This window comes from Phyllobates terribilis, unplaced genomic scaffold, assembly GCF_046119375.1.
Source record: "Phyllobates terribilis strain yellow unplaced genomic scaffold, ASM4611937v1 Scaffold_11__3_contigs__length_659146591, whole genome shotgun sequence".
Taxonomy (NCBI): Eukaryota; Metazoa; Chordata; class Amphibia; order Anura; family Dendrobatidae; genus Phyllobates; species Phyllobates terribilis.
Window position 1 is genome coordinate 585,272,650 of NW_027362771.1, and position 27,266 is coordinate 585,299,915.

At 47.1% G+C, this 27,266-nt stretch overlaps 1 protein-coding gene and 1 long non-coding RNA gene across 2 annotated transcripts in view; both read left to right on the top strand.

The window, feature by feature from the left end:
- The window catches only part of LOC141167029 (uncharacterized), a 148,055-nt gene that overhangs the window by 38,835 nt on the left and 81,954 nt on the right, over positions 1–27,266 (top strand). The gene's annotated exons all lie outside the window — the stretch shown is intronic.
- On the top strand, positions 2,398–3,406 carry IER2 (immediate early response 2). The gene has a single exon (XM_073650964.1). It carries the CDS (start codon positions 2,490–2,492, stop codon positions 2,967–2,969), a length of 480 nt encoding a protein of 159 aa, XP_073507065.1. The 5' UTR covers positions 2,398–2,489; the 3' UTR covers positions 2,970–3,406.

Consider the following 27,266-nt stretch of genomic DNA (forward strand, 5'->3'; position numbering starts at 1 on the left):
ACAATTATACATCCATGGTTGGGTGATGTTTCTTTCTGTCTCTTAAGGACCTGTAATTATTTAAGTATTGATGATACAAAACCGAATTTAAGAACACCGTGTTCGAAACGCGTTTGGTGTTTCTATTCCATGGCTTTCATCCTGTCCAACAACTTTTATCTGGATGTACAGGTGTTTCTCACAAAATTAGAAGAATATCATCAAAAAGTTAATTTATTTCTGTTCTTCAATACTAAAATTGAAACTCCTATATTATATAGAGTCATTACAGAGTGATCTATTTCAGCCGTTTATTTCTGTTAATGTTGGTGATTATGGCTTACAGCCAATGAAAACACAAAAGTCATTATCTCAGTAAATTAGAATACTTTATAACAACAGCTTGAAAAATAATTTTAAAATCTGAAATGTCCTACTGAAATGTCTGTTCAGTAAATGCCTCAATACTTGGTCGGGCTCCTTTTGCATCAATTACTGCATCAATGCGGCAATGTGGCATGGAGGCGATCAGCCTGTGGCCCTGCTGAGGTGTTATGGAAGTCCAGGTGGCTTTGATAGCAGCCTTCAGCTCGTCTGCATTGTTGGGTCTGGTCTCTCATCTTCCTCTTGACAATACCCCATAGATTCTCTATAATAGATTCTCTATGGGGTTAAGGTCAGGCGAGTTTGCTGCCAATCAAGCACACTGATACTGTTGTGTGTAAACCAGGTATTGGTACTTTTGGCCGTGTGGACAGGGGCCAAGTCCTGCTGGAGAATGACATTTCCATCTCCAAAAAGCTTGTCGGCAGAGGGAAGCATGAAGTGCTCTAATGTCCTGGTAGACGGCTGTGCTGACTTTGATCTTGATAAAACACAGTGGACCTCCACCAGCAGATGACATGGCTCCCCCAAACCATCACTGATTGTGGAGACTTCACACTAGACCTCCAGCAGCTTGGATTGTGGCTTCTCCACTCTCCCTCCAGACTCCGGGACCTGGATTTCCAAATGAAATGCAAAATTTACTTTCATCTGAAAACAACACCTTGGACCCCTGAGAACAGTCCAGGTCTTTCTCCTTGGCCCAGGTAAGACGCTTCTGGCGTTGTCTATTGGTCATGAGTGGCTTGATACAAGGAATGTGACCCTTGTAGCCCATGTCCTGGATATGTCTGTGTGTGGTGGCTCTTGAAGCAGTGACTCCAGCAGCAGTCCACTCCGTGTGAATCTCCCCCAAATTTTTGATTGGCCTTTTCTTAACAATCCTTTCAAGGCTGCGGTTATCCCGGTTGCTTGTGCTCCTTTTTCTACCACACTTTTTCCTTTTACTCAACTTTCCATTAATATGCTTGGATACTGCGCTCTGAACAGCCAGGTTCTTTAGCAATGACCTTTTGTGGCTTACCCTCCTTGTGGAGGGTGTCAATGACTGCTTTCTGGACATCTGTCAAGTTAGCAGTCTCCCCCATAATTGTGGAGCCTACTGAAACAGACTACGGGACCTTTGTAAACTCTTAGGAAGCCTGTGCAGGTGTTTTGTTGATTATTCTAATTTACTGAGATAATGACTTGTGTTTTCATTGGCTGTAAGCCATAATCATCAACATTAACAGAAATAAACACTTGGAATAGATCACTTTGTGTGTAATGACTCTATATAATATGAGTTTCACTTTTTGTGCACTGGGGTCTGTGCGCCCTGCGATGGGGGTCTGTGCGCCCTGCGATGGGGGTCTGTGCCCTGTGATGGTGCAGGCTCCAGCACTTTTCTGTGGTCAGTCCTGGCTCCTGCACAGCAGTGGGTGGTAGTCAGCAGGAGCACCAACACAGATCATTGAGCTCAGTAGGAGTCAGATGTGAGCAGAAAATACCTGCTGAAATCTGTGGCAAAAAAATCCTGCATGTGCCTGCAGCCATAGTGTACATGGATGTTCTCCAGTATGTATCAGCCGCCCTCCATTTGATGGAGCATCCGCAATAATCACACCTCGTCCAGTATTATGGGTGTAATGATGAGAAGTAGCCGGTAGGGGGTCAGATGGTGGAGCAGCTCCTTATATAAGCAGCGCGGCCCCTGGGGATGCGAAACTCACACTGACTGTTTCCAGGGAGGTAATCCCCCCTCCCCCTCTTACAGCCGCACTCCATATATGGTCAAAGGAATCAGCCGGAAAACTATGTTCTGCGTACTTCCCAGGACACGCCCCCTGACGTAACAATCACCTAATATAGCCCTGGAATCCGACTGTCAGGGCACAGGGTCGGGGCGTGGCCGTACGGCTCCCGTTAACCCGTACTGCGCTGGTGATTAATAGACTCCTGCATAGACCTCAGCTGCGCTGGCACGAATGTCACTTTAAGCACAAACCACGCCTCCGCATCACCACGCCCAGTGATCCGTGAGACGTATAAAATAGCGGCTCCTTCGCTGTCACCCCTCATAAGCTGTTTTACTGCTCACCGTCCTAAGCAGAGCACGTCGGTGGAGATCGGTCCCTGCAGTGAGAATGGAGGCCCACGCTCGGTTCCTGGCGCAGCAGGAGGCTGTCCACCGTGAGGCGCAGCGCATCGCCTCTCTGTCCGCCGTCAAGCTCTTCCGTTCCCGCAGCCAGCGCGGAGGGATGCGGCTGCACCGGTCTCTACAGCTGGCGATGGTGATGAAAAGTGCCCGGGAGCTCATCATCTCATCCACTCAGGTGCCGCCGGCCCCGGCAGCCGACGTCCCGATGGAGGTGACCAGGGAGAGCCGCAAGAGGAGGTTGTGCGAGTCCCGGTTACCGGAGCCGGTGCTCCCCAGCAAGCGCGCCTGTCTGTGGCAAGAAACTCCGCATCCTCAGCCCCAAGGGGGCGCCTTCCCGGGCCTGGCTGAGGTCCTCCAGCAGCTGCTCCTCAGGACTGTCCCGCCGCCTCCTCTCCCCGGGGGATGCAGATCTGCCGGGGCTGAGACTATATCTGGCGTCCATGCCCGACTCCTGGAGGCATTCTGAGAGCCCGGACCTGCTGTACCACCTGCTGCCCAGGCGACGAAAGGCTGCTGCCCAGGCGACGAAAGGCTGCTGCCCAGGCGACTGCGACTAGGAGATGCCATGGCTGCTCAAGAGCCTCTGCCCCCGCTGGGAATGGGTTAACCCAGCCGAACCGCGCAGGCCGGCTCCTTACCGGAGATGCCGGTGACTCATCACGGAGGAGAGTTTCTGAGTGAGTCATCACCGATGAGTGGACATTCCCTTCCGATGACTGTATGATGCGTCACCCGACAGGAAGGCGACATTGCCGGTGACTGCCACAGTCAGGCAGCCCGGACTATTATTCCCCTTCTGTGAAGGGTCCTCACTGCTGCTGAACTCTCAGCTTTCTACTGGTTTTATACTTGTTTATCTTTGTCCTGTTTTGTATTGTCAGTATTAAATGTTTCTGGTTATAACTTTGTCTTTGCTTATTTGTGACTTAGCTGATACAAATGATTGGGGCATCACAGCTAAACGGAGTGTATGAAATCCAGTGTCCCCCCCCCCACAACTGGTAGAAGGACGAGGCCTCTGTGCTTATAGGATCCCTATGTGATCAGCTTTAAAGCCAATGAAACCTGCAGGGATTGGACCGGGTATGGGTGAGGAGCACGGCAGGCCTGTGCACCATTTCAGCAGTGTGTCTGTGGGGTTCTACCTGAATCCCACTGATGGGGCCAACGAGCAGAGCTAGAACATCTGTGTGGTTTACCCCCTCCCTCCGTTAATGTGTCTGTTCATACTTTGCTACGGTTCTGTGCTCACCTGAACATATGGACATGTTCAGATTAAAAAAAGCTAATTTAAAGAAGTTGGCCACAACTTTATTATGTCCCCAATGTATCTCCCCCCCCCCCCCCCGGCTGCAGCCAGCTGTCACGTGATGCCTGTGATAGCGCCGCTCACAGGCTGAACCTGCAACAAAAGGTAATTACAAAAACCCTTATGGGCCCTGGGGGGATACATTGGGGAGGGGATAAGTAGTGGACAACCCCTTTAAGCTTCATGTCACTGCAGTCTATGGCTTCCGCAGTGTTTCATATGAATCCCATTGTTCATATGGAACAGCTGAATATGTTGCAGAAGGGCAGTGTGAACAGGGCCTTACTATTGGGCCAGACACATCTGTTCTCCCTTTAAACTTACTGTAGTATAGTTTGTTTCACATAAACATATTACAGGCTGGCGGTGTTACTAATAGAGCGAATAAAATCTAAATATAATTGTTGATTGTTAAAGACACCCTAAATGCAAAAAAAAAATCGGCGCCAGCTTACAAGATATATGCTACAGGCTTGTATGTTGTCCATCAGTAAATAAGTAGTAAATTAGATATGGCTATCAGAACACGACCTGAGTAATTGGGGTTATGGAGAACACAGACCTGGTCTGTGAAAGTCACTGGTTTAATTGCATATAAACAACTCTGGCCATGTTTTGATATCCACCATAATTATTAAACTATTGGTGGATATCGTACAAACCTGTACCACTCTATCTTATGTGCTAGTACTGACTTCATTTTTTTTGCCTTTTTTTTTTTTATATTTTTAAGCATAGAAATAAAATTAGATTTTTGCTTACACTGGAGGCCAGGATTGGATTTAATAGGAGCAGAAAGTGTAAACCAGTCCTCTACCCTCTTTCATTAATTACGGAGTTTGCAAAAAAACTGCATTTATAGTTCCATCCTTAAAGCACCACTCCAGCGTTTTGTTTGCACTGCTGGAGTGATGCTTTAAATGCAAGCCCCATCTGATACTCTCCTTCCAGCGTTGCTCCAGTCGGTCTCCGGTGACAAGTGACCTGCTGGGCAGCTCCAGTGGTTTATGGAGCTGTGCAGTGGTCACTTCTCAATACAAGAGCCTTGTTCTGTTTCACATAGACTTGTATGGAGTTTTGACGTAGCTTCTGACTTCTGGCTAGTCAGAAGCTCTTGTCATAAGATGGCGCGGGGAGACTGGAGCAGTGCTAGAAAAAAGTGAAGATGCCGGAGGGTGAGTACAAGACGGGGCTTACATATAAAGCACCACTCCAGCGCTGAAAACATCTCGGTCGGTGTGCTGACCAATGTTAGTCATTGTGTGAGTGCACATGGTTGATATTCCATTTGGACCCCAGGTTTTACAAACAAAACATTGCTGCTATTGCCCTCCTCCTCTTTGCAGACAAGCACTCAACCCAGTCACATTTGCAAACCAGTCCTATAGTGGCAATGTTTGTCAATGTTATGACCTACAGCAACAGCTTTGTAGAATCTTGACAATTTCTAAGAACCTAACCACAGCTGCAGTCCAGGGGCTAGTTTTTGCTATTTGCATAGCGTGGGCAACAGATTTTTTTTTTTTTTTCTTCTCCCTACAAAAAAAAAAATCTTCAGAGGGGTATTTCCATGTCAGCTATTCATCACTGAAATAGGAATCTTTTTTTTCCCTATGATAGCCACGAGCGAGCTCTTGGAATTTTCTTCTGATACATGTGTTTTGCTATGTGAGTATGTTAACACTTTGAGATTATTTGTGCCTGTTGATTTACTACTTGAAATGGGAATATCTGTGTCTATTCAACAGAACAGAACGCGCTACATTGTTTACAAACCTGCAATTTACTGCTATGCAAGTTAGGGGCACAGCTCAGTTTAGCCTTGGGTGTTTCCATAGTGCCAATGGCTTGTGGCTGCTGCAGAGATCTTCCCATCTCGGAAATGAATAGCCATTGTGTGAATACCCCAGTGATGTGCGCTTTCAAGTGGATCTGTTGCAAGGTTTCCCAATGCAAACTGTATACACTTTTAGCCCCTTTACCCAGGGCCGGCTCCAGGTATTTGTGGGCCCTGGGCGAAAGCGTCTCAGTGGGCCCCTTTAACACATACCACGATATATAGTACATGGCCAAAGATTTCACTTCTTACATCACATGAGTGATATCTATTGTAAATTCCACAATAGCTGATAAACCGGCGAATCGCTCCATACAGAATACTGGCCCCCATAAAATGCTCCATACAGGATACTGGCCCCCATATAATGCTCCATACAGAATACTGGCCCCCATATAATACTCAATTCAGACTGTGCCCCCACATAATGCTCCATGCAGGCTGTCACCCCCCCCCCCTTATAATGCCCCATGCAGGATGTCACCCCCCCCTTATAATACCCCATGCAGAATGTCACCCCCCCATATAATGCCCCATGCAGGATGTCACACCCCCCTTATAATGTCCCATGCCTCCATACATGAAAAAAAAAAAAATCAAATACTCACCTCACTTCTCACCTGCTGCCCCTGCCGCTGCTCTGGACTCCAGCGTCGCCGGCGTCTTCCCACTCTGTGCTGCGATAGCTCAGCAGAGAGCGCGGTGGAGTGACGTCACCGCGCCCTCTGACCTGAGACGTCACAGTCCGAGGACGAGGAAGAGACCGGAGTTGCTGCGGAGGCATGGGGAGGGGCAAGTACTGAACCGATTGCCGGGGCACTGCTCAGGGCCCCGGCACTTGCTCGGGTGCTGCCTTTACCCCCGAAGACTGTTTGCACCAGGGGTCCTCAAACTTTTTAAACAGGGGGCCAGTTCACTGTCCCTCAGACCATTGGAGGGCCGGAATATAGTTTTAAAAAAAAAACTATGAACAAATTCCTATGCACACATCTTATTTTGAAGTAAAAAAAACAAAACGGGAACAAATACAATATTTAAAATGAAGAAGAAGTAAAGTTAAATCAACAAACTTACTGGTATTTCAATGGGAACTATGGGCCTGCTTTTGGCTAATGAGATGGTCAATGTCCGGTTCCATATTTGTCACTGCTAGTCGTAACAAGTGATGCAAGTGTGCATCAGTTAGTCTGGATCTGGTTGGAGAACAGAAAGAAGGCATTCTTTAACAAATTACCTCAAGCTCAGACTGGTGTGGTGCGAGAGTCCCCAATAGGCAGGTAAATATCCCCAATAGGCAGCATAGGTTCCTAATAGGCAAGTAAATGTTCCAAATAGGCAGCATAGGTTCCTAATAGGCAAGTAAATGTCCCCAATAGGCAGCATAGGTTCCTAATAGGCAAGTAAATGTCCCCAATAGACAGCATAGGTCCCCAATAGGCAGGTAAATGTCTCCAATAGGCAGCATAGGTCCCCAATAGGCAGCATAGGTCTCCAATAGGCAGGTAAATGTCCCCAATAGGCAGCATAGGTCCCCAATAGGCAGGTAAATATCCCCAATAGGCAGCATAGGTACCCAATAGGCAGGTAAATGTCCCCAATAGGCTGTATAGGTTCCTAATAGGCAAGTAAATGTCCCCAATAGGCAGGTAAATGTCCCCAATAGACAGCATAGGTCCCCAATAGGCAGGTAAAGGTCCCCAATAGGCAGGTAAATGTCTCCAATAGGCAGCATAGGTCCCCAATAGGCAGGTAAAGGTCCCCAATAGGCAGGTAAAGGTCCCCAATAGGCAGGTAAATGTCTCCAATAGGCAGGTAAAGGTCCCCAATAGGCAGGTAAATGTCTCCAATAGACAGCATAGGTCCCCAATAGGCAGGTAAATGTCTCCAATAGGCAGCATAGGTCCCCAATAGGCAGCATAGGTCCTCAATGGGCAGGTAAATGTTCCCAATAGGCAGGCTGTTTCCCCCTTATAATGCCATATGCAGGCTGTTCCCCCCTTATAATGCCCCATGCAGGCTGTTCCCCCCCCTTATAATGCCCCATGCTGGATGCCACCCCCCATATAATGCCCCATGCAGGATATCACTCCCCTGTCTTTATAATGCCCCATGCAGCATGTCACCCCCCCATATAATGCCACATGCAGCATGTCACCCCCCCATATAATGCCACATGCAGCATGTCACCCCCCATATAATGCCCCATGCAGCATGTCACCCCCCATATAATGCCCCATGCAGCATGTCACCCCCCATATAATGCCCCATGCAGCATGTCACCCCCCCATATAATGCCACATGCAGCATGTCACCCCCCATATAATGCCCCATGCAGCATGTCACCCCCCCATATAATGCCCCATGCAGTATGTCACCCCCCCATATTATGCCCCATGCAGCATGTCACCCCCCCATATTATGCCCCATGCAGGATGTCCCTTTCCCCCCATATAATGCCCCATGCAGGATGTCACCCCCCATATAATGCCCCATGCAGCATGTCACCCCCCCATATAATGCCCCATGCAGCATGTCACCCCCCCATATTATGCCCCATGCAGCATGTCACCCCCCCATATTATGCCCCATGCAGGATGTCCCTTTCCCCCCATATAATGCCCCATGCAGGATGTCACCCCCCCCATATAATGACCTATGCCTCCATACATAAAAAAAAAAAAATCCAATACTCACTTTTCACTTGCTGCCGCTGCTCTACTCTGGTCCGGACCCCAGCGTCGCGGCGGCGTTGTCCCGCTCTGCGCTGCCTGTTGCGGCACTCGGGAGGGCGCGGTGTAAAGACGTCAACGCGCCCTCTGACCTGAGACGTCACAGGAAGCGCAGAGCAGGAAGACAGCGGATCTGCGGAGGCACGGGGAGAGGTAAGTATCCGCCTGCTGGGGCCCTGAGCAAGCGGGGGGAAGGGCGGGCAATGGCACCGCTCTCCTCTCGTCCGCCCATAGCCCGGCGGGCCAAATAAAAGTCCTCCGCGGGCCGCATGTGGCCCGCGGGCCGTAGTTTGAGGGCCCCTGGTTTGCACGTTAATGACTAGGCCAATTTTTACAATTCTGACAACTGTCACTTTATGAGGTAATAACGCTGGAACGCTTCAAAGGATGCCACTGATTCTGAGACTGTTTTTTTTGTGACATATTGTACTTCATGATAGTGGTAAAATTTCTTCGATATCACTTGCATTTATCTGTGAAAAAATCTGAAATTTAGTGAAAATTTAGAAAATTTCACAATTTTCAAACTTTGAATTTTCATGCCCTTAAATCAGAGAGATATGTCACACAAAATAGTTAATAAATAACATTTCCCACATGTCTACTTTACATCAGCACAATTTTGGAACACAAATTTTTTTTTGTTAGGTAGTTATAAGGGTTAAAAGTTGACCCGCGATTTCTAATTTTTCCAACAAAATTTACAAAATTATTTTTTTAGGGCTACATCACATTTGAAGTGACTTTGAGGGGCCTTTATGACAGAAAATACCCAAAAGTGACACCATTCTAAAAAATGTACCCCTCAAGGTGCTCAAAACCACATTCAAGAAGTTTATTAACCCTTCAGGTGCGTCACATGAATGTGGAAGAAAACAATGAACATTTAACTTTTTTTCACAAAAAATTTAATTTAGACCCAATTTTTTTTTATTTTCGCAAGAATAACAGGAAAAAATGGACCCCAAAATTTGTTGTGCAATTTCTACTGATCACGCCGATACCCCTTATGTAGGGAAAACCACTGTTTGGACACACGGCATGGCTCGGAAGGGAAGGAGCGCCATTTGACTTTTTGAATGTAAAATTTGCTTGAATAATTAGGGGACGCCATGTCGCATCCACTGATGTGCCTGAACAGTGGAAGACCCCCATAAGTGAACCATTTTGGAAACTAGATCCCTCAGGGAATTTATCTAGATCTGTGGTGAGCACCTTGAATCCCCAGGTGGTTAACAGAAGTTTATAACTTAAAATAAAATTTTCACATTTTTCCCACAAAAATGTCTTTTAGCCCCAAATTTAGCGTTTTCATAAGGGGTAACAGGAGAAACTGGACCCCAAAATTTGTTGTGCAATTTCTCCTGAGCACACAGATACCCCATATGTTGGGGAAAACTATTGTTTGGGTGCACGGCAGGGCTCAGATAGAAAGGAGTGACATTTTGGAATGCTGACTTTGATGGAATGGTCTGCGGGTGTCATATCGCGTTTGGAGAGCCCCTGATGTGCCTAAACAGTGGAAAACCCCCACAAGTGACCCCATTTTGGAAATTAGAACCCTCAAGAAATATATTTAAATGTGTGGTGAGCATCTTGAACCCACAGGTGCTTCACATAATTTTACAATGTGCATCTGTAAAAATTGAAAAAATATTTTTCCCACAAAAATGTTGTTTTAGCCCCAATTTTTTTAATTTTGACAGGATACCGGGAGAAAATCAACCCCCCAGAATTTGTTGTGCAATTTCTCCGGAGTACGCCGATACCTCATATGTGGTCAAAAAATATTTTTGATGCACAGTGCAAATCTCAGAAGGGAAGAAGCACCATATTGGAGTTCAGATTTTGCTGGATTGGTTTGAGGGTGCCATCTCACATTGGCAGAGCCCTAGCGGTGCCAGAACAGCAGACCCCCCCCATAAGAGACTCCATTTTACAAACTACACCTCTCAATGAATTAATCTAGGGGTGCAGTGAGCATATTGACACCACAGGTGGATCAAAGAATTTTATACCATTGGGCAGTGAAGAAAAAAAGAATTACATTTTTACCACCAAAGTTTTGTTTTAGCCCCAGATTTTACATTTTCACACCTCAAAATGGGTAAAAATGGCATCAAAAATTGTCCTCCAATTTCTTCTGAATGTAGAAATACCCCATATGTGGCTGTACAGTACTGTTTAGCCATACGGCGAGACTCGGGAGGGACAGAGCTTTATTTGACTCCTGGAGCGCAGATTCTAGAATAGTATACAGACTCCATATACTGAGCCCCTAAGTGCTAGAATAGCAGAATCCCCCCTCAAGTGACCCCATTTTGGAAATTATACCCCTTTGGGAATTTATCTACAGGTGTAGTGACGATTTTGACTCCATGGGTGTTTTCCAGAAACAAGCAGCAGTGGATGTTGCTGAGTGAAAATTGCAAACTGCTGTTGTAGTGACCAGTACGTTGTGCCCAGCTCGTGCTTCTGGAGACACACACCTGTAACTTAGGCAGGCACTCATCGCCAGGGTCGGCTCCAGGTTTTTTGTGGGCCCTGGGCGAAAGAGTCTCAGTGGGCTCCTTTAACACATACCACGCTTCATGATGCACAGATACCGCAGAGATATATATATAGTTCAATGCCGAAGATTTCACTTCTTACATTACATGAGTGATATCTATTGTAAATTCTACAATAGCTCAGAAACCTGCTAATCCTCGCAGCACAGAGTGCAGACCGGACAGTATAGTCCTCCATACAGTATTATGGGCCCCATATATTGCTCCATACAGAATACTGGCCCCCATATATCGCTCCATAAAGAATACTGACCCCCTTATAATGCTCCATATACAATACTGGCCCCCTTATAATGCTCCATACACAATACTGGCCCCCTTATAATGCTCCATACAGAATACTGGCCCCAATATAATGCTCCATACAAAACACTGTCCCCCACATAATGCTCCATACAGAATACTAGCCCCCATTTAATGCCCCATGCAGGCTGTGCTCCTGTATAATGCCCCATGCAGGCTGTGCCCCCATATAATGCCCCATGCAGGCTGGGCCCCCATATAATGCCCCATGCCTCCTGGCCCCCATATAATGCCCCTTGCCTCCTGGGCCCCGATATAATGCCTCATGCTGGTGCCCCATATAATGCCCCTTGCAGGTGTCCCATATAATGCCCCATGCCTCCATACATAAAAAAAAATCATCAAATACCTCACCTGCAGCCTCTGCTCTTATCGCTGCCGCTGCTCTGCTCCGGACTCCTCAGCCGCGCCGCCGTCTTCCCGCTCTGTGCTGTGACTGCTCAGTAGAGGGCGCAGTGGAAAGACGCCATCGCGCCCTCTGACCTGATACGTCACAGTGCAGCAGCCGCGGAAGACACCAGACCTGCTGCGGAGGCACGGGGAGAGGTAAGTATTGTGCCGGGGCCCTGAGCAAGCAGGGGGAAGGCTGGCACTGGCACCGCTCTCCTCCGCTCACGGGTCCCATAGCGCGCCGGGGTGCCCGTCGGCGAGTGGGTACCCCAACTGCTCAGGGCCCCGGCACTTGCCCTGGTGTGACGGGTGCTGATGCCGGGCCTGCTCATCGCTAGAGAAATGCTAAACATGCGGACGCTAACTGCGGTGTAGGCTCGCACTGGAGCTCAGAAGGGAGGGTGACATTTGGATTTGGGAGTACAGAATTTGCTCAATTTGTTTTGGGGGGTGATGAGCCGTGGCACTTTTCCAGAGCATTTGTGCTACCAGTAATATGGAAGCCTCTATATTTGCGATAACAGATGACGGACCTGAGAGGGGACTTGCTTTTTTTTGTGGATTGAGTTGAAGCTTTTGTTGGGAACATTTTGCATAGTATTTTGGATCACGTTTATCCTGCGCACTACGTTGAGTACTTTTATCGGGGTTTCCATCTAAATCTTCGAGTGACGTGATTCAGATGAACTTCCGAGGGATCCATTCACTATAATGAGGCAGCAGAGTTACTCTGGACTCCGTCTGGCCTCTATTCACCGTTGTCTTTTTCAAAAGTGCACAAAACTGTGAGCGACAGTACTTTTATGCATGCCTAATAAAAAGACGGACGCCGACAGATCATAGGCCAGACGACATACACAGTGCATCCAGCTGCCTCTTTATAAGGAATCTTCCACAGGGGATTCTGTCTGAATCACGTATTTCAGAGATTTACACGAAACCCCGGTGTACACCCTCAGCGCAGGATAAATGTGAGTCGAGCCTTACTGCGATCTTTGGGAGGCAGAATGAACACATCAACAGCCGGTGAAGAATTGGTTTTATTATTATTATTTTTTACGCCGTTCCTCAAGAGGTATAATTGATCAGGAGACTTTATTCTTTGGGTCGGTGCGATTACAGCCTTACCAGATTTATATCGGGTTTTTATGTTTGGCAGCTGTCACACACTAAAAGACACTTTTCATTGCAAAAACTCATCGCCATATTTTGAGAGCTATAATTTTTCCATATTTCGGCCGACAGAGTCATGTGATGACTTGTTTTTTGTGGGACGAATTGACGTTTTTATTGGTACCATTTTTGGGCATGTGACATTTTTTGATCGCTTTCTATTCTGATTTTTGTGAGGCAGAATGACAGAAAAACAGCAATTCAGGATTTTTTTTTTATGTTGTTCCGTGTGTGGTAAAATTGATAAGGCAGCGTTATTCTTTGGGTCAATGCGATTACAGCCATACCACATTTATAGCTTTTTTTTTATGTTTTGGCGCTTTTAGGCTATGTGCCCACGATGCAGAAATTCTCTGGATTTTTCCTGAGCGTTTCTGCATCTCCCTGGCAGAAAAAAACTCATGCGGATTGTACATGCATTTTTCCTGCCAGGGACAAGCGGATGTGAAGCGTTTTTCACATGCGTTTCCGCATGCGGGTTGTCAAGCGCTTTCCAAGTGATTTTAGCATCACTTGGAAAGTGCTTGACAACTTGGTCACATTATATAAATCCATGCAAACGGCATGGATTTATATAGTGTGACCGAAAGAATGGTAAAAAATAAATATTATACTTACCCTCTGATGGCCCCCGATGTCCTTATCCGATCCGTCCTGGCTTGCTGGCAGCTCGCGTTAGACTAAAACGACCTGCCATGACATAATTTAGTCATGTGACGGGTCACACGACCGCCGACGTCAGCGGTCACGTGACTCGTCACATGACTAAATTACGTCACCGCAGGTCCTTTTAGTCTACCGCGAGCTGCCAGCAAGCCAGGACAAGGACACCGGGGGCCATCAGAAGGTAAGTGTAATGTATATTTTTTATTTTATTATTTTTTTTACAGGTACTATGGTACCAAGGTCTGGAGGAGAGTCTCCTCTTCTCCAAACCCGGGTACCATCTGCACAGTGAACCGCATGGTATCCGCATGTACAGATGCAGTGATGCGGATATCAAGCGGTCCAATGTAAGTCAATGGCGGCGAAAATGCCGCGATTCCGCAAAATAATTGGTAGTGCTGCGGATTTTTCCGCTATGATAATCCGCAGCGGAAATTTCCGCAGCATGTGCACAGCACATCCGGATTATCATTGGGGAACATGGCAGACCTTCTACCAAGCGTTTTTTAAGCGTTTCTGCAGCGGAATTTCCGCTGCGAAAACGCTTAAAAAATGCATAGTGGGCACACAGCCTTACACAGTAAAAACTATTTCTTTATCACCTCATTGGGGGACACAGGTAACCATAGGTGTATGCTGCTGTCAGGCCTGGCGTCATTACCTGGGCAAGTGCCGGGGCCCTGAGCAGGCAAGGGGGCCCACTCGCTGTCGGGCACCCCTGCGCGCTATGGGACCCGTGCGACACCCCCCCCCCCCCGCTTGCTCAGGGCCCGGCAGCCAGCACAATACTTACCCCTCCTCGTGCCTCCGCAGCAGCTCCGGTCTCTTCCGCGTCCTCTGACTGACTTCTCAGGTCAGAGGGCGCGGTGACATCTTTCCACCGCGCTCTCTCCTGAGCCGTCACAGCGCAGAGTGAGAAGACACCAGCGCGGGTGAGGAGTCTGGAGCAGCGGCAGCAGGTGAGAAACGAGGTGAGTATTTGATTTTTTTTTTTCTTTATGTATGGACGCATGGGGAATGACATCCTGCATGGGGCAATATATGGGGGCAGTGACATCCTGCATGGGGCATTATATGGGGGGCAGTGACATCCTGCTTGGGGCATTATATGGGGGCAGTGACATCCTGCTTGGGGCATTATATGGGGGGGAAATGACATCCTGCATGGGGCATTATATGGGGGGGAAATGACATCCTGCATGGGGCATTATATGGGGGGGGGGAGTGACATCCTGCATGGAACATTATATGGGGGGTGGAGTGATATCCTGCACGGGGCATTACATTGGGGGGAATGACATCCTGCATGGGGCATTACATGGGGGGGGGATAATGACATTCTGCATGGGCCATTATATGGGGGGAAGTGACATCCTGCATGGGGCATTATATGGGGGGGAAGTGACATCCTGCATGGGGCATTATGTGGGGGGGGCAGCCTGCATGGGGCATTGTGTGTGTGGGGGGGGGACAGCTTGCATGGGGCATTATATGGGGGCCAGTATCCTGTATGGAGCGTTATAAGGGGGCCAGTATCCTGTATGGAGCGTTATACGGGAGCCAGTATCCTGTATGAAGCGTTATATGAGGGCCCGTATCCTATGTGGAGCATTATATGGGGTCCAGTATTCTGTATGGAGCGTTATATGGGGCCTATAATACTGTACGGAGGACTATACTTTCCGGTCTGCACTGTGCGCTGCAAGGATTCGCCGGTTTCTGAGCTATTGTAGAATTTACTATAGATATCACTCATGTAATGTAAGAAGTGAAATCTTTGGCCTTGTACTATATAGACTGCTCAAAAAAATAAAGGAAACACTGAAATAACACATCTTAGATCTGAATGAATGAAATATTCTCATTGAATACTTTGTTCTGTACAAAGTTGAATGTGCTGACAACAAAATCACACAAAAATCATCAATGGAAATCAAATTTATTAACCAATGGAGGCCTGGATTTGGAGTCACCCCCAAAATTAAAGTGGAAAAATACACTACAGGCTGATCCAACTTTGATGTAATGTCCTTAAAACAAGTCAAAATGAGGCTCAGTATTGTGTGTGGCCTCCACGTGCCTGTATGACCTCCCTACAACGCCTGGGCATGCTCCTGATGAGGTTGCGGATGGTCTCCTGTGGGATCTCCTCCCAGACCTGGACTAAAGCATGTGCCAACTCCTGGACAGTCTGTGGTGCAACGTGACGTTGGTGGATGGAGCGAGACATGATGTCCCAGATGTGCTCAATCGGATTCAGGTCTGGGGAACGGGCGGGCCAGTCCATAGCTTCAATGCCTTCATCTTGCAGGAACTGCTGACACACTCCAGCCACATGAGGTCTGGCATCGTCCTGCATTAGGATGAACCCAAGGCCAACCGCACCAGCATATGGTCTCACAAGGGGTCTGAGGATCTCATCTCGGTACCTAATGGCAGTCCGGCTACCTCTGGCGAGCACATGGAGGGCTGTGCGGCCCTCCAAAGAAATGCCACCCCACACCATTACTGACCCACTGCCAAACCGGTCATGCTGAAGGATGTTGCCGGCAGCAGATCGCTCTCCACGGCGTCTCCAGACTCTGTCACGTCTGTCACATGTGCTCAGTGTGAACCTGCTTTCATCTGTGAAGAGCACAGGGTGCCAGTGGTGACTTTGCCAATCCTGGTGTTCTGTGGCAAATGCCAAGCGTTCTGCACGGTGTTGGGCTGTGAGTACAACCCCCATCTGTGGACGTCGGGCCCTCATACCATCCTCATGGAGTCGGTTTCTAACCGTTTGTGCAGACGCATGCACATTTGTGGCCTGCTGGAGGTCATTTTTCAGGGCTCTATATGTAAAAAAAGGAGAGAACAGGGCGCAATGGGTGACTCAGTAATGCAATTTGTAGAGGGGTGTGGGAATGGCTACTAACCTTATGGAGCTGCGCACCTCTGCACAACCCCAGTGTAAAGCTCCGCTCTGTTGGTGGCTGTCATCTGCTTTTAGCGGCGTTCACAGATCCCAATCTCACGGTGGTGGGTCACATGATCAGGTTAGTTGCGCATACCGCCAAGATGGGCGCCCAGCTTCATCAACACTCCCGGCAGCGTTCCGGGGGGTTAGGGCAGTGCAGCTTGGAAACCAGGGTAGTAACTCTTAGTTAACTTCATCCCACAGGTGGTTGAACAAGTAAATAAAGCCAGCTCTACCGCACCCCAGCAGGGGGAGAAAGACAATCAGTGAATGTGAATTGCGGTATCAGAGCGCCAATAACAGGGCAAAAATGAATTAAAATGACTGATTTATTATTAGACACTGAAGCTGAACGATCCTTGTTAGGTCGTGGATTATCTTTCTGTCCAGCTGTCCCATTTAATAATTTCACTTTGTTCTGTGATTTAAATGAATTTATAAGGAAATTGACACTAAAAAGGCATTTTCTATTGGAAGATAAGAGAAAATCACATCCTACTAGTTCAACTTCATCAGTATCCCCTTCCACCCAAGAATCTAATATACCATCAGGCCCCCCATTACTGGACCCTTTCACTCATGTAAATGTGAAGGGGAAAAACAATTTTTATCCATTACATCATAAAGGTTCACACCTTGAAACTTTCCAACAATTAATTTTGAGGGACCTTAGGACATTCCTCCCAATTTCTAAAAAAGTAAATAACTTGAGCTACCAGGAGAAATGTGCATTAAAAACCCTTCAGGATAATAAAGAAATAATTATAAAGAGAGCAGATAAGGGAGGGGGGACTGTGATAATGAACAGGGGCTGGTACATCAAGGAGGGCCTCAGAATTCTAGATGACTCAAATTGGAAACAGACCCATCTGTAACCATTTATTTGGAGTACAGAGGACTTGTAGCAGGGGCCTCTACAGCTGGCTTCCTCATCAAAAAAGAAAAATCCTTTTTAGACATTAAAAAATTTAAAGTCCCTTATTTTTATTTTTTACCCAAAATTCATAAAGATAAATTTAATCCCCCTGGACGTCCTATTATTTCTGGTATTAATTCTATCACATCCAACTTATCCCACTATATTGATCTTTTTTTACAGAAGTACGTTTTATCCCTAGATTCTCATTTAAAAGATTCCACACATTTAATTATATTGTTGAGTGAATTACCCCCTTTTCCAGGCTGTCTTCTTATTACACTCGATATAAGCTGTCTTTATTCCAATATCACACACATATTGGGCTTACAGGCAATTAAAAAATTCCTAGATGAGGACCCAAACTTACAGGACCCCCCCCAAATTTTTTTTTGAGGGGTATAACTTTCATTCTTGAGAACAATGTATTCTCTTATGAGGGGGTGATGTATCGGCAGCTGAGGGGCTGCGCGATGGGGACGAGGTTTGCCCCGAGTTATGCAAATCTATATATGGGGGCATTCGAGTCTGTCCACATCGCGCAATCCCTCGGCGCCGATAAACCCATCATCATGTACCGCCGCTTTATAGATGATCTGTTTATCATATGGAGGGGGAATACTGTAGAGGCTGCCAAATTTATTGATGAATTAAATACCTATGACTGGGGTCTTTCCTTTACCTCTACCATATCCGAGAGTAATATCCAATATCTTGATCTTCAGATAAATATAGACAATTCGGGTAAAATATCCACATCTACCCATTTCAAGGAAGTGGATGTAAATAGTTATCTTGAATTTGACAGTGGCCATTTGCCTAGTTGGATTAGAAATATTCCATACGGTCAATATTGGCGTGTCAGAAACAATTGTACACATGATTCGGATTTTTTTCTGGAATCTAAGGTTTTACAAAAACGCTTTAGAGCTAAGGGATACCCCCAGAAATTATTAAAGGATGCTTTCTCCAAAACTATATCCCTATCACAGAACTTATGTATCAATAAATCTAAGAATACCAGTCAAGAACCAAGTGATGATTTCAGTTTAAATCTGATTACTACCTATGGTAAACCTACGCAAGCGTTATCCAGTTTATTAAAAAAATACTGGTTCATTTTAAGGAATGATCCGATATTGACAGGTCATTTACCGGAATTTCCCCATGTCATATATCGGAGGAGTAAAAATCTAGGAAATTATTTAGCCCCCAGCAACACAACTATTGGTAGAAGACTTAACCATTCAAATTTAGCTCCTAGTAGTAGCAATGGATGTTATAAATGTAATGTTCCTAAATGCTTATGCTGTCAATCCATTGATAACGGAGCTAAAACATTTGTCTCTGCGGTCACTGGAGAGATATATCCCATCTGCTTTAGAGTTACATGTCAGTCCTCATATGTGATATATCGGCAATACATTGGCCGCACTATCCAGGAAATGCACTCCAGACTAAACAAACATCAGCAAAATATTAGAAACGGCTTTCCCCTACATAGCGTTTCTAATCATTTCTTAAAAGAACATCAGAAAAATCCTAATAATCTGAAACTAACTATCATTGATCATATAGTTGATACACACCCTGATAGACTAAATCGTCTCATTACACGCGAAAATTATTGGATTTTCAAAATGGGAACCTTGTCTCCTGAGGGTTTGAATCTTAATATAGAAAAGACAACTTTTTAAACAATTGTTTTTATGTTTTAGCAATTTCATTATATAATTTTTACAAGAACAGGGAAAGGGAGAGGAAAAGAGAAAAAGAGGAGAAAAGGAAGGAAGGGAAAGAGGAAAAGGAAAGAAAGGAAGGGAAAGAAAAAAAAAAAAAAGAAAGGAAACATTTTTTCTTTTTTTTTTTTTTTTTTTCTTTTTTTAGAAAAAAATTTTTAAAACATTTTTTTTGTTGTTTTTTAAATAATATATATATATTTTTTGTTATTATATTTTCCTAATTGTAAAGTTAGAAACAGTAAGGGAGCTCTTGGTTCCTCTCCTACCCCTTTTCCCCTACCTATATCTGGTGATTGTAAAAAAAATTTTTATATTCACATATTGTTCTATGTTGGATGTAATTTTTTTAGATAACAATATATACTATTAAGTATTAAGATTATAGGATTCGCAAGTTCTTATACTGCGAATCCTATTTATGAGAACCCTATATGTTTCATTAGGTACTAATTTATAAAAATCCTGTTTACTCTATTGGGCATAAATTAACTCAAGGGGTTAATATAGAGATATCACTCTGTATTTAGCCCCGCCCCTCTGAAGTAATTGTATACCTGGTTAAATGTATATAAGGATCATTTGTTTGCTGCTTGTCACACCTGATGAAGGTGGCCTTGTCCACCGAAACGCGTTGTGTGTAATAATAAATCAGTCCTTTTAATAAATTTTTGCCCTGTTATTGGCGCTGTGATACCGCTATTCACATTCACTGATTATTTTTCAGGGCTCTGGCAGTGCTCCTCCTGTTCCTCCTTGCACAAAGGCAGAGGTAGCGGTCCTGCTGCTGGGTTGTTGCCCTCCTACGTCCCCCTCCACGTCTCCTGGTGTACTGGCCTGTCTCCTGGTAGCGCCTCCAGCCTCTGGACACTACGCTGACAGACACAGCAAACCTTCTTGCCACAGCTCGCATTGATGTGCCATCCTGGATGAGATCCCACAGGAGACCATCCGCAACCTCATCAGGAGCATGCCCAGGCGTTATAGGGAGGTTATACAGGCACGTGGAGGCCACACACAATACTCAGCCTCATTTTGGCTTGTTTTAAGGACATTACATCAAAGTTGGATCAGCTTGTAGTGTGTTTTTCCACTTTAATTTTGGAGGTGGCTCCAAATCCAGGCCTCCATTGGTTAATAAATGTGATTTCCATTGATGATTTTTGTGTGATTTTGTTGTCAGCACATTCAACTTTGTACAGAACAAAGTATTCAATGAGAAGATTTCATTCATTCAGATCTAGGATGTGTTATTTGAGTGTTCCCTTTATTTTTTTGAGCAGTGTATATATTTCTCTGTGGTATCTGTGCATCATGAATCGTGGTATGTGTTATAGGGCCCCCAGCGAGACTCTTTCGCCCAGGGCCCACAAAAACCTGGAGCCGGCCCTGGCTGCTGTCGCTAGGAGGCTGACACTAGGCTAGAAAAAAGAATTAGCTCCTCCTCAGCAGTATACACCCACCGACTTGCACTAAGCTCGTCAGTTTAAGCTTAGTTTATGAGGAGGCGGACCTGGATCTGATCCCAGATCCGTCCTTTTTTCCTTTTAGGTATCTTGTTGTGTTTTATTAATCTTTTACCCTTTTTCTTACAGAATTTTCCTTCCCAGGGTAAGCAGGGTGTAATATTTCACCCTGTTTTCTCACACAGGTGCAGCCGAGAGAGCAATGTGGTGTTGCCCACATTGCCCACTCTCTGGTCTGCAAGGCAGGACCTCTTCCCTGTCACCTCACGGTGTTCAGGACAGTAGGAGCGAGTAGGTCCTTACATTTTTCCCTGCCCCCGCCTCAGTGCATGCCTGGAGGAAGATGGTGTCACTAGCAGTGACCTTCCCCCTCTCCAGGGGTTGCTACCATCTTCTGCACCGTCAGGGACCATGATGGTTCGGGATGGACGCCAACCAGTGACCCCCCTCTCCACCCGGAGCTCCTGATTCCATCCCATGATGTGGAGAAGAGGCTCCCGGACACGGCACCAGACTCTGCAGCGTTTCAGGTACCGTGCCTCTCTACCCTATCCACCAACGCAGCAGTGTTACACTACCTGCCTTCTCTCCCAGCGGCGGGGACGCATTGGGAGCTAATCAACTCCTGATGCTCTAAAAGCTCCTCAAACCCGGCTCAAAATCTAAGCCCCTGTCTCGGCCTGCTCCCAGACACGCCCCCTCTTCCATGTCATCTGGCCTATCACGACGCGCTTCCGGCCTCAGTGCTGCCCTCCGGCCTGCTCTCCGGCCTGCCCACATCCTTCCTGTTGCCGGCGAGAGAGCGGTAGCCACGTCCCCTCCTTTTTAAACGGACCATTTAGCAAGCGTTTTTTTCCTTCGTGCACTCCTACGGCCATAGGGGTGTCTCCCCTTGTCTTCCCGTGCCCTTGACGGGACCGCCCTCCATTTTCGCGCACTTTACACAGGACCACCCTCCGTCTTCCTCACACGGGGCCTTGTTTCTCATCTCTCTGCTGCTATCTCGGACTACAGAGCCAGCGCCACGGCCGAATCGCAGCAGCTCCTGCCTGGGGGACACCGCATCGGAAGACAAGACCCTTCCTCAGACCGGGTAGGCTCTGTCTAGGCTACTCCCCTCACAGTATTAGCCTCCCTCAGCAGTATCCCAGGCACACTTACACATATGCATAGGCTCTGGGAGCCTCTCTCCCGTCCCTCTCCCAATATAATCCACTATGTCTGCGCCCTCTGTAATAGGAAGTGGCCCACAGGCCTCTGCCTTCTGCCTAACCTGCAGCCCCTCCACGATGTCCTTTTCACAGGAGCCCCCCCCCGCCACCCAGGACGAGAGCACTCCCCCTCCTCCGGAGTGGGAAATTGAATCAGACCTCACCAAGGTCATTAAATTCTTGGTCCAGGTCATTGGACATTTACCAGCTGCTTCCACTGCTCCGAGCGTTCCTCAGCAGGATTTGCAGGCACCCTGCCTGTCTCACAAGGACAGACCAGGGACTATTCCCAAGAAGCGAGCGACCTCTTCTTCCTCTTCCAGATCTCCGTCCACGTCCTCCAAAATGCCTTCGGTCCTGTCCTCCCCAGAGATGTTCCCTGGATCCATTTCCGAGTCTGATTCAGGGTCAGATTCCTATACGGATCAGAATTCAAAACTGCTTGACATGGTCAACATCCTCATTAATCAGACTCTCAATATCAAAGAGGACGAGTGCTCTCCTCAGAACCACTCTGTCCTTCAAAAAGACTAAACGTCTCCCCCATACATTTTCTAGTCATAAGGAATTTGAGGGTATCCTCTCAAAACACTGGGAACACCTTGTCAAGCGCTTTCCTGGGAGGAGACAGCTAGACGTCTTATATCCCTTTAGTGCGGAGCTCGTCAACCGGTGGTCAGATTCTCCATCCATCGATCCACCGGTCTCCCGTCTTTCTGCTCAGACCATTTTGTCTCTGCCCGACAGTTCCTCCCTTAAGGACACCACGGACAGACAAATTTAATCCCTTGCCAAATCAGCTTTTGAGGCTGCTGGCGCTTCCTTCTGCCCCCTTTTCGCTTCCACATGGGTAGCCAAATCTGTCTCTACCTGGGCAAAACTTCCCCGTCAGTGTCTTACCTCCAGAAGAGATGGCGGATCTGGTGGACCAGATTGCCCACATGGGGAAATATCTTCTCTGTGCCTCTCTAGACGCTGCCAATTGTTCAGCTCGGGCCAGCAGTAATATTGTAGCCATACGCAGGATTCTCTGTCTTGAGGCCTGGAACGCTGATCCGCCTTCCATAAAATCGCTTACCAACTTTCCCTTCCAGGGTTCCCGACTCTTCGGTTCTAAGCTAGACGAGCTTATTTCTGACTCCACTGGTGGTAAGACCACCTCTCTTCCCCAGCCTAAGCCCAACCGCCCGTTCAATTCCAGACGATCCCTTCAGTTTCGTCCCTTCTCCCCTTCCAGGACACCACCCCAGCGGGACCCATCCCCAGCCCAATGGGAAAGAAGGAAGCCTTCTTTCAATCCTGCCCCTTCCTGGCGCAGAAAGGGTCGCCCTAACAAGTCCTCAGGATCCCGCTCCAGCAGATTCACCTCGGCATGATGGGTCACCCCCACCTGGGAACCCTCTCAGGGTGGGTGGCCGTCTTCTCCTCTTCCGGGATGCATGGCTGGCAGCAGTCGACGACGCCTGGGTCAGAGAAATTGTCTCCACAGGCTACAAGATAGATTTCTCATCCCTTCCAAACAGTCGTTTTTTCCTGTCTCACCCCCCAAGGAATCCGGCACACGTTTCAGGTTTTTTTCCAAGCCATCGATTCCCTTCTGCTAGCGGGAGTCATTATTCCCATTCCCTCAGAAGAGCGTTTCATGGGTTTTTATTACAACCAGTTCGTGGTTCCAAAGAAGGACGGATCTCTCCTCCCGATCCTGGATCTCAAGCTCCTGAACCGGCAGGTGCTGCTCCATCATTTCAGAATGGAGTCGCTCCGCTCGGTTATCTCTTCCATGGAACCCGAGGCGTTTCTCTCCTCGGTAGACATTCAGGATGCTTACCTTTATATTCCAATCTGGGCATCTCATCAGAGATTCCTCCGATTTGCGATACAGGAAAATCATTACCAATTCACGGCTCTCCCGTTCGGCCTAGCCACTGCCCCCAGAGAGTTCACCAAGGTAATGGCAACTGTCATGGCCATTCTTCGCTCCAAGGAGATAGTCATCATTCCCTATTTGGATGATGTGCTAATCAAGGGGTCGTCCTTCCGGGACTACTGCCAGAGCCTCCAGATCACCTTGAACACTCTTGCCTGCCTCGGTTGGATTATGAACAGAGGCAAGTTGTCCTTATTCCCGTCCCAGCGCTTAACCTTCCTGGGCATGATATTCGACACCTCCCTGGCCAGGGTTCTCCTAAGATCGCGGCCCTCAGCCTGAGCATCCGTTTTCTCAGACGCCCATTCCTCCACCCCCTGCGGCTTTGCATGCAAGTTCTGAGGAAGATGATCGCCGCAATGGAACCTGTCCCCTTTGCCCAGTTCGATACCCGTCCTCTACAATTGGCCCTCTTGTCAGCTTGGGCCAAGAGGACTTCCTCTTTGGACCGTCCCATTTTCTTGCCTCCTCGGGTCAGACAATCTCTGACTTGGTGGACCCTCTCCTCCTCCATTCGCCTTGGGAGGTCCTTTTTCCTTCCACGTTGGCTAGTTGTCACGACGGATGCCAGTCTTCTCTGCTGCGGAGTGGTTTTCCTTCACCACACCGTTCAGGACCGCTGGAATGCTTTAGAGACCTCACTTCCCATCAACCTGCTGGAAATCAGGGCCATCTATTTCTCCCTTCTTCACTGGCAGGACCTTCTTGCGGGCCAGCCAATCCGGATTCAATCCGACACTGCCACGGCCGTGGTGTACATAAATTATCAAGGTGGCATTTGAAGCAAGTCCGTCCTGTCGGAGGTCTCACGCACCCTGTCTTTAGCAGAATGTCACGTCCCAGCAATATCAGCAGTTCACGTACCAGGTGTGGAAAATTAGGCCGCCGACTACCTTAGTCGTCAGGGGCTCTCCTCGGGCGAGTGGTCTCTTCACCCAGAAGTGTTCGCTCAGATTTGTCAAAGATGGGGCACTCCCGATGTGCATCTAAAGGCATCGCGGATGAATCACAAGGTCCCTCACTTTGTAGCCAGGCCTCGTGATCCTCTGGCGATCGCCTACGACGCTCTAGTCATCCCATGGTCTCAATTTCACCTTCCTTATCTCTTCCCACCACTCCCATTGATCCTCAGTGTCATCAAGAAGATCAAGTTGAAGGCAGTTCCGGTCCTCCTTGTCGCTCCGGACTTGCCCAGAAGGGCCTGGTATCCAGAACTGGTCAATCTGCTTGCAGGCGTACCCTGGAGACTCCCAGACCGCGCAGAACTTCTATCCCAAGGTCCACTTTCCCACCCGAATTCTCGGTCTCTCAGTTCAATGGTATGGCTGTTGAGGCCACGGTGCGGAAGGAGGCAGGTTTTTCTTCTCAGGTCATACAGACCATGATCAGCGCAAGAAAACACGCCTCTTCTCGTATATATCGCTGCATCTTTTTTCGATGGTGCGATGAGAACCATTCAGCCCACATGACTTTTTCCCTGCCTTCCATCTTGGCCTTCCTTCAGTCTGGCCTTGATTCTCGTTTATCCCTCAGTATGCTCAAGGGTCAGGTCTTCGTGTTTTCCATCCTGTTTCAGTGTAATTTGGCCTCTCACCCTCATGTGAAGACTTTCCTTCAGGGTGTTGCTCACTTAGCCCTACCATATCGTCAACCAGTAGATCCATGGGATCTTAACCTTGTGTTAGGTTTTCTTCAGGCCCCTCCCTTCAAACTGATTCAGGAAATTTCATTGTCCTTCCGTTCCTGGAAGGTCGCATTTCTGATAGCCATTACATCCTTTAGAAGAGTTTCCGAACTGGCAGTTCTTTCCTGTCGGTCTCCGTTCCTCGTCCTCCATCAGGAAAAAGTAGTTCTTAGGCCAGTACCTTCTTTTCTGCTGAAGGTGGTCTCTGCTTTCCACCTAAATGAAGACTTTGTCTTGCCTTTTTGCCTCTCTCCTGTGCATCCACTTGAAAGGGTTCTGCATAACCTGGATTTGGTTAGAGCTTTGCACTGCTACCTCTCAAGGTCTGCTTCCTTCAGGCGTACTGACTCCCTGTTTGTCATTTCTGAGGGTCGTCGTAAGGGTCTCCCTGCCTCTACATCTACCATCGCTTGCTGGATTCGCTCGACGATCATGGAAGCTTATCGAGTTAGACAGACTGCCACCAGGCTTCGGCAGCTCAGGTTTACAAGGCGGCTACCTGGTCGTTTCTGCATACCTTTACAAAATTCTACAAGGCTCATACCTACTCATCGGCTGATGCCGGATTGGGTAGGAAGATGCTGCAGGCGGCCGTCACCCGACCTGATTTGCGCTGATTCTCTTGTTCCCTCCCTTGGGACTGCTTTTGGACGTCCCATGGTTACCTGTGTCCCCCAATGATGTGATAAAGAAAGAGGGATTTTTGGTACTCACTGTAAAATCTCTTTCTTGGAGCCTTCATGGGGGTACACACCACCCTCCCTGGTTTGTGGCTATGTTTTTGGTCTAAGTGCCTAAATTTTTGGCCAATGTACCTATGTTTAGCTTTTCGCCGTATTATACTTATTTATACTTGTATTATTATTATGCTTCCCTACTGCTTTTTTCACTAACTGACGAGCTTAGTGCCAGTCGGTGGGTGTATACTGCTGAGGAGGAGCTAATTCTTTTTTCTAGCCTAGTGTCAGCCTCCTAGCGAAATCAGCAGACACGCATGGTTACCTGTCTTCCACAATGAAGGCTCCAGGAAAGATTTTACGGTGAATATCAAAAATCCCTCTTTTATGGAAAAAATAATTATTTTTCCATCGCTTTATTCTGAGAGCTATAACTTTATGGCTGTATGGCGGCTTGTTATTTGCAGGACAAGATGACATTTTCAGCGGTACAATTTTTATTTACATTCGTCTTTTTGTTCATGTTTTGTTCTACTTTTTGTTCGGTGGTATCATGATAAAGCATCGTTTTTTGCCTTATTTTTTATTTATTTTTTTACAGTGTTCATTGAAGGGGATAACTAGTGGGACAGTTTTATAGGTTAGGTCGTTATCAAATATATGTACTTTTTTTGTTTATTTTTTTGTTTCATAAAAATATTTATTTATTGGTATAATATATTTTTATTGTTTATTATTATTTTGTGATTTTTTTTTTTAAATATTTTTACAATTTTTTTTCACTTTTTTTCTACTTACCAGGCCACAGAGACGTATGGATACGTCTCATGTCAGAAAGGGGTTAAAGGGCTTATCCGGGACTATTTTATTTTTTCCTCATGGGGCTGAGAAATTACAGGTCGGTAGTTGCTAACTACCTGCCTGCTTTGCCCGGCGCTGGCTCAAAGCGATCACAGACCGTGTTGTTCTTGACGTGATCCCTGCTTTCTGCCGTCTTTGCACACCGCACTTCTTGGCGGAGTGCCTAGTGCGTGCTCGCTCCCCTGTTCTTAAAGGGGCAGCGCAAAGTTGCCTCCAGCCAATGACTGGCAGGCATCCTGTATCTAAAGCACCCTCCCCAATAGGGAGGTGCTGAAGCAACGTTGTTTCATTATTGAATTGGTGTGCTACTAGTAAGTTGTTAAGTCCCAGTCTTGAATCTTGAACCCCT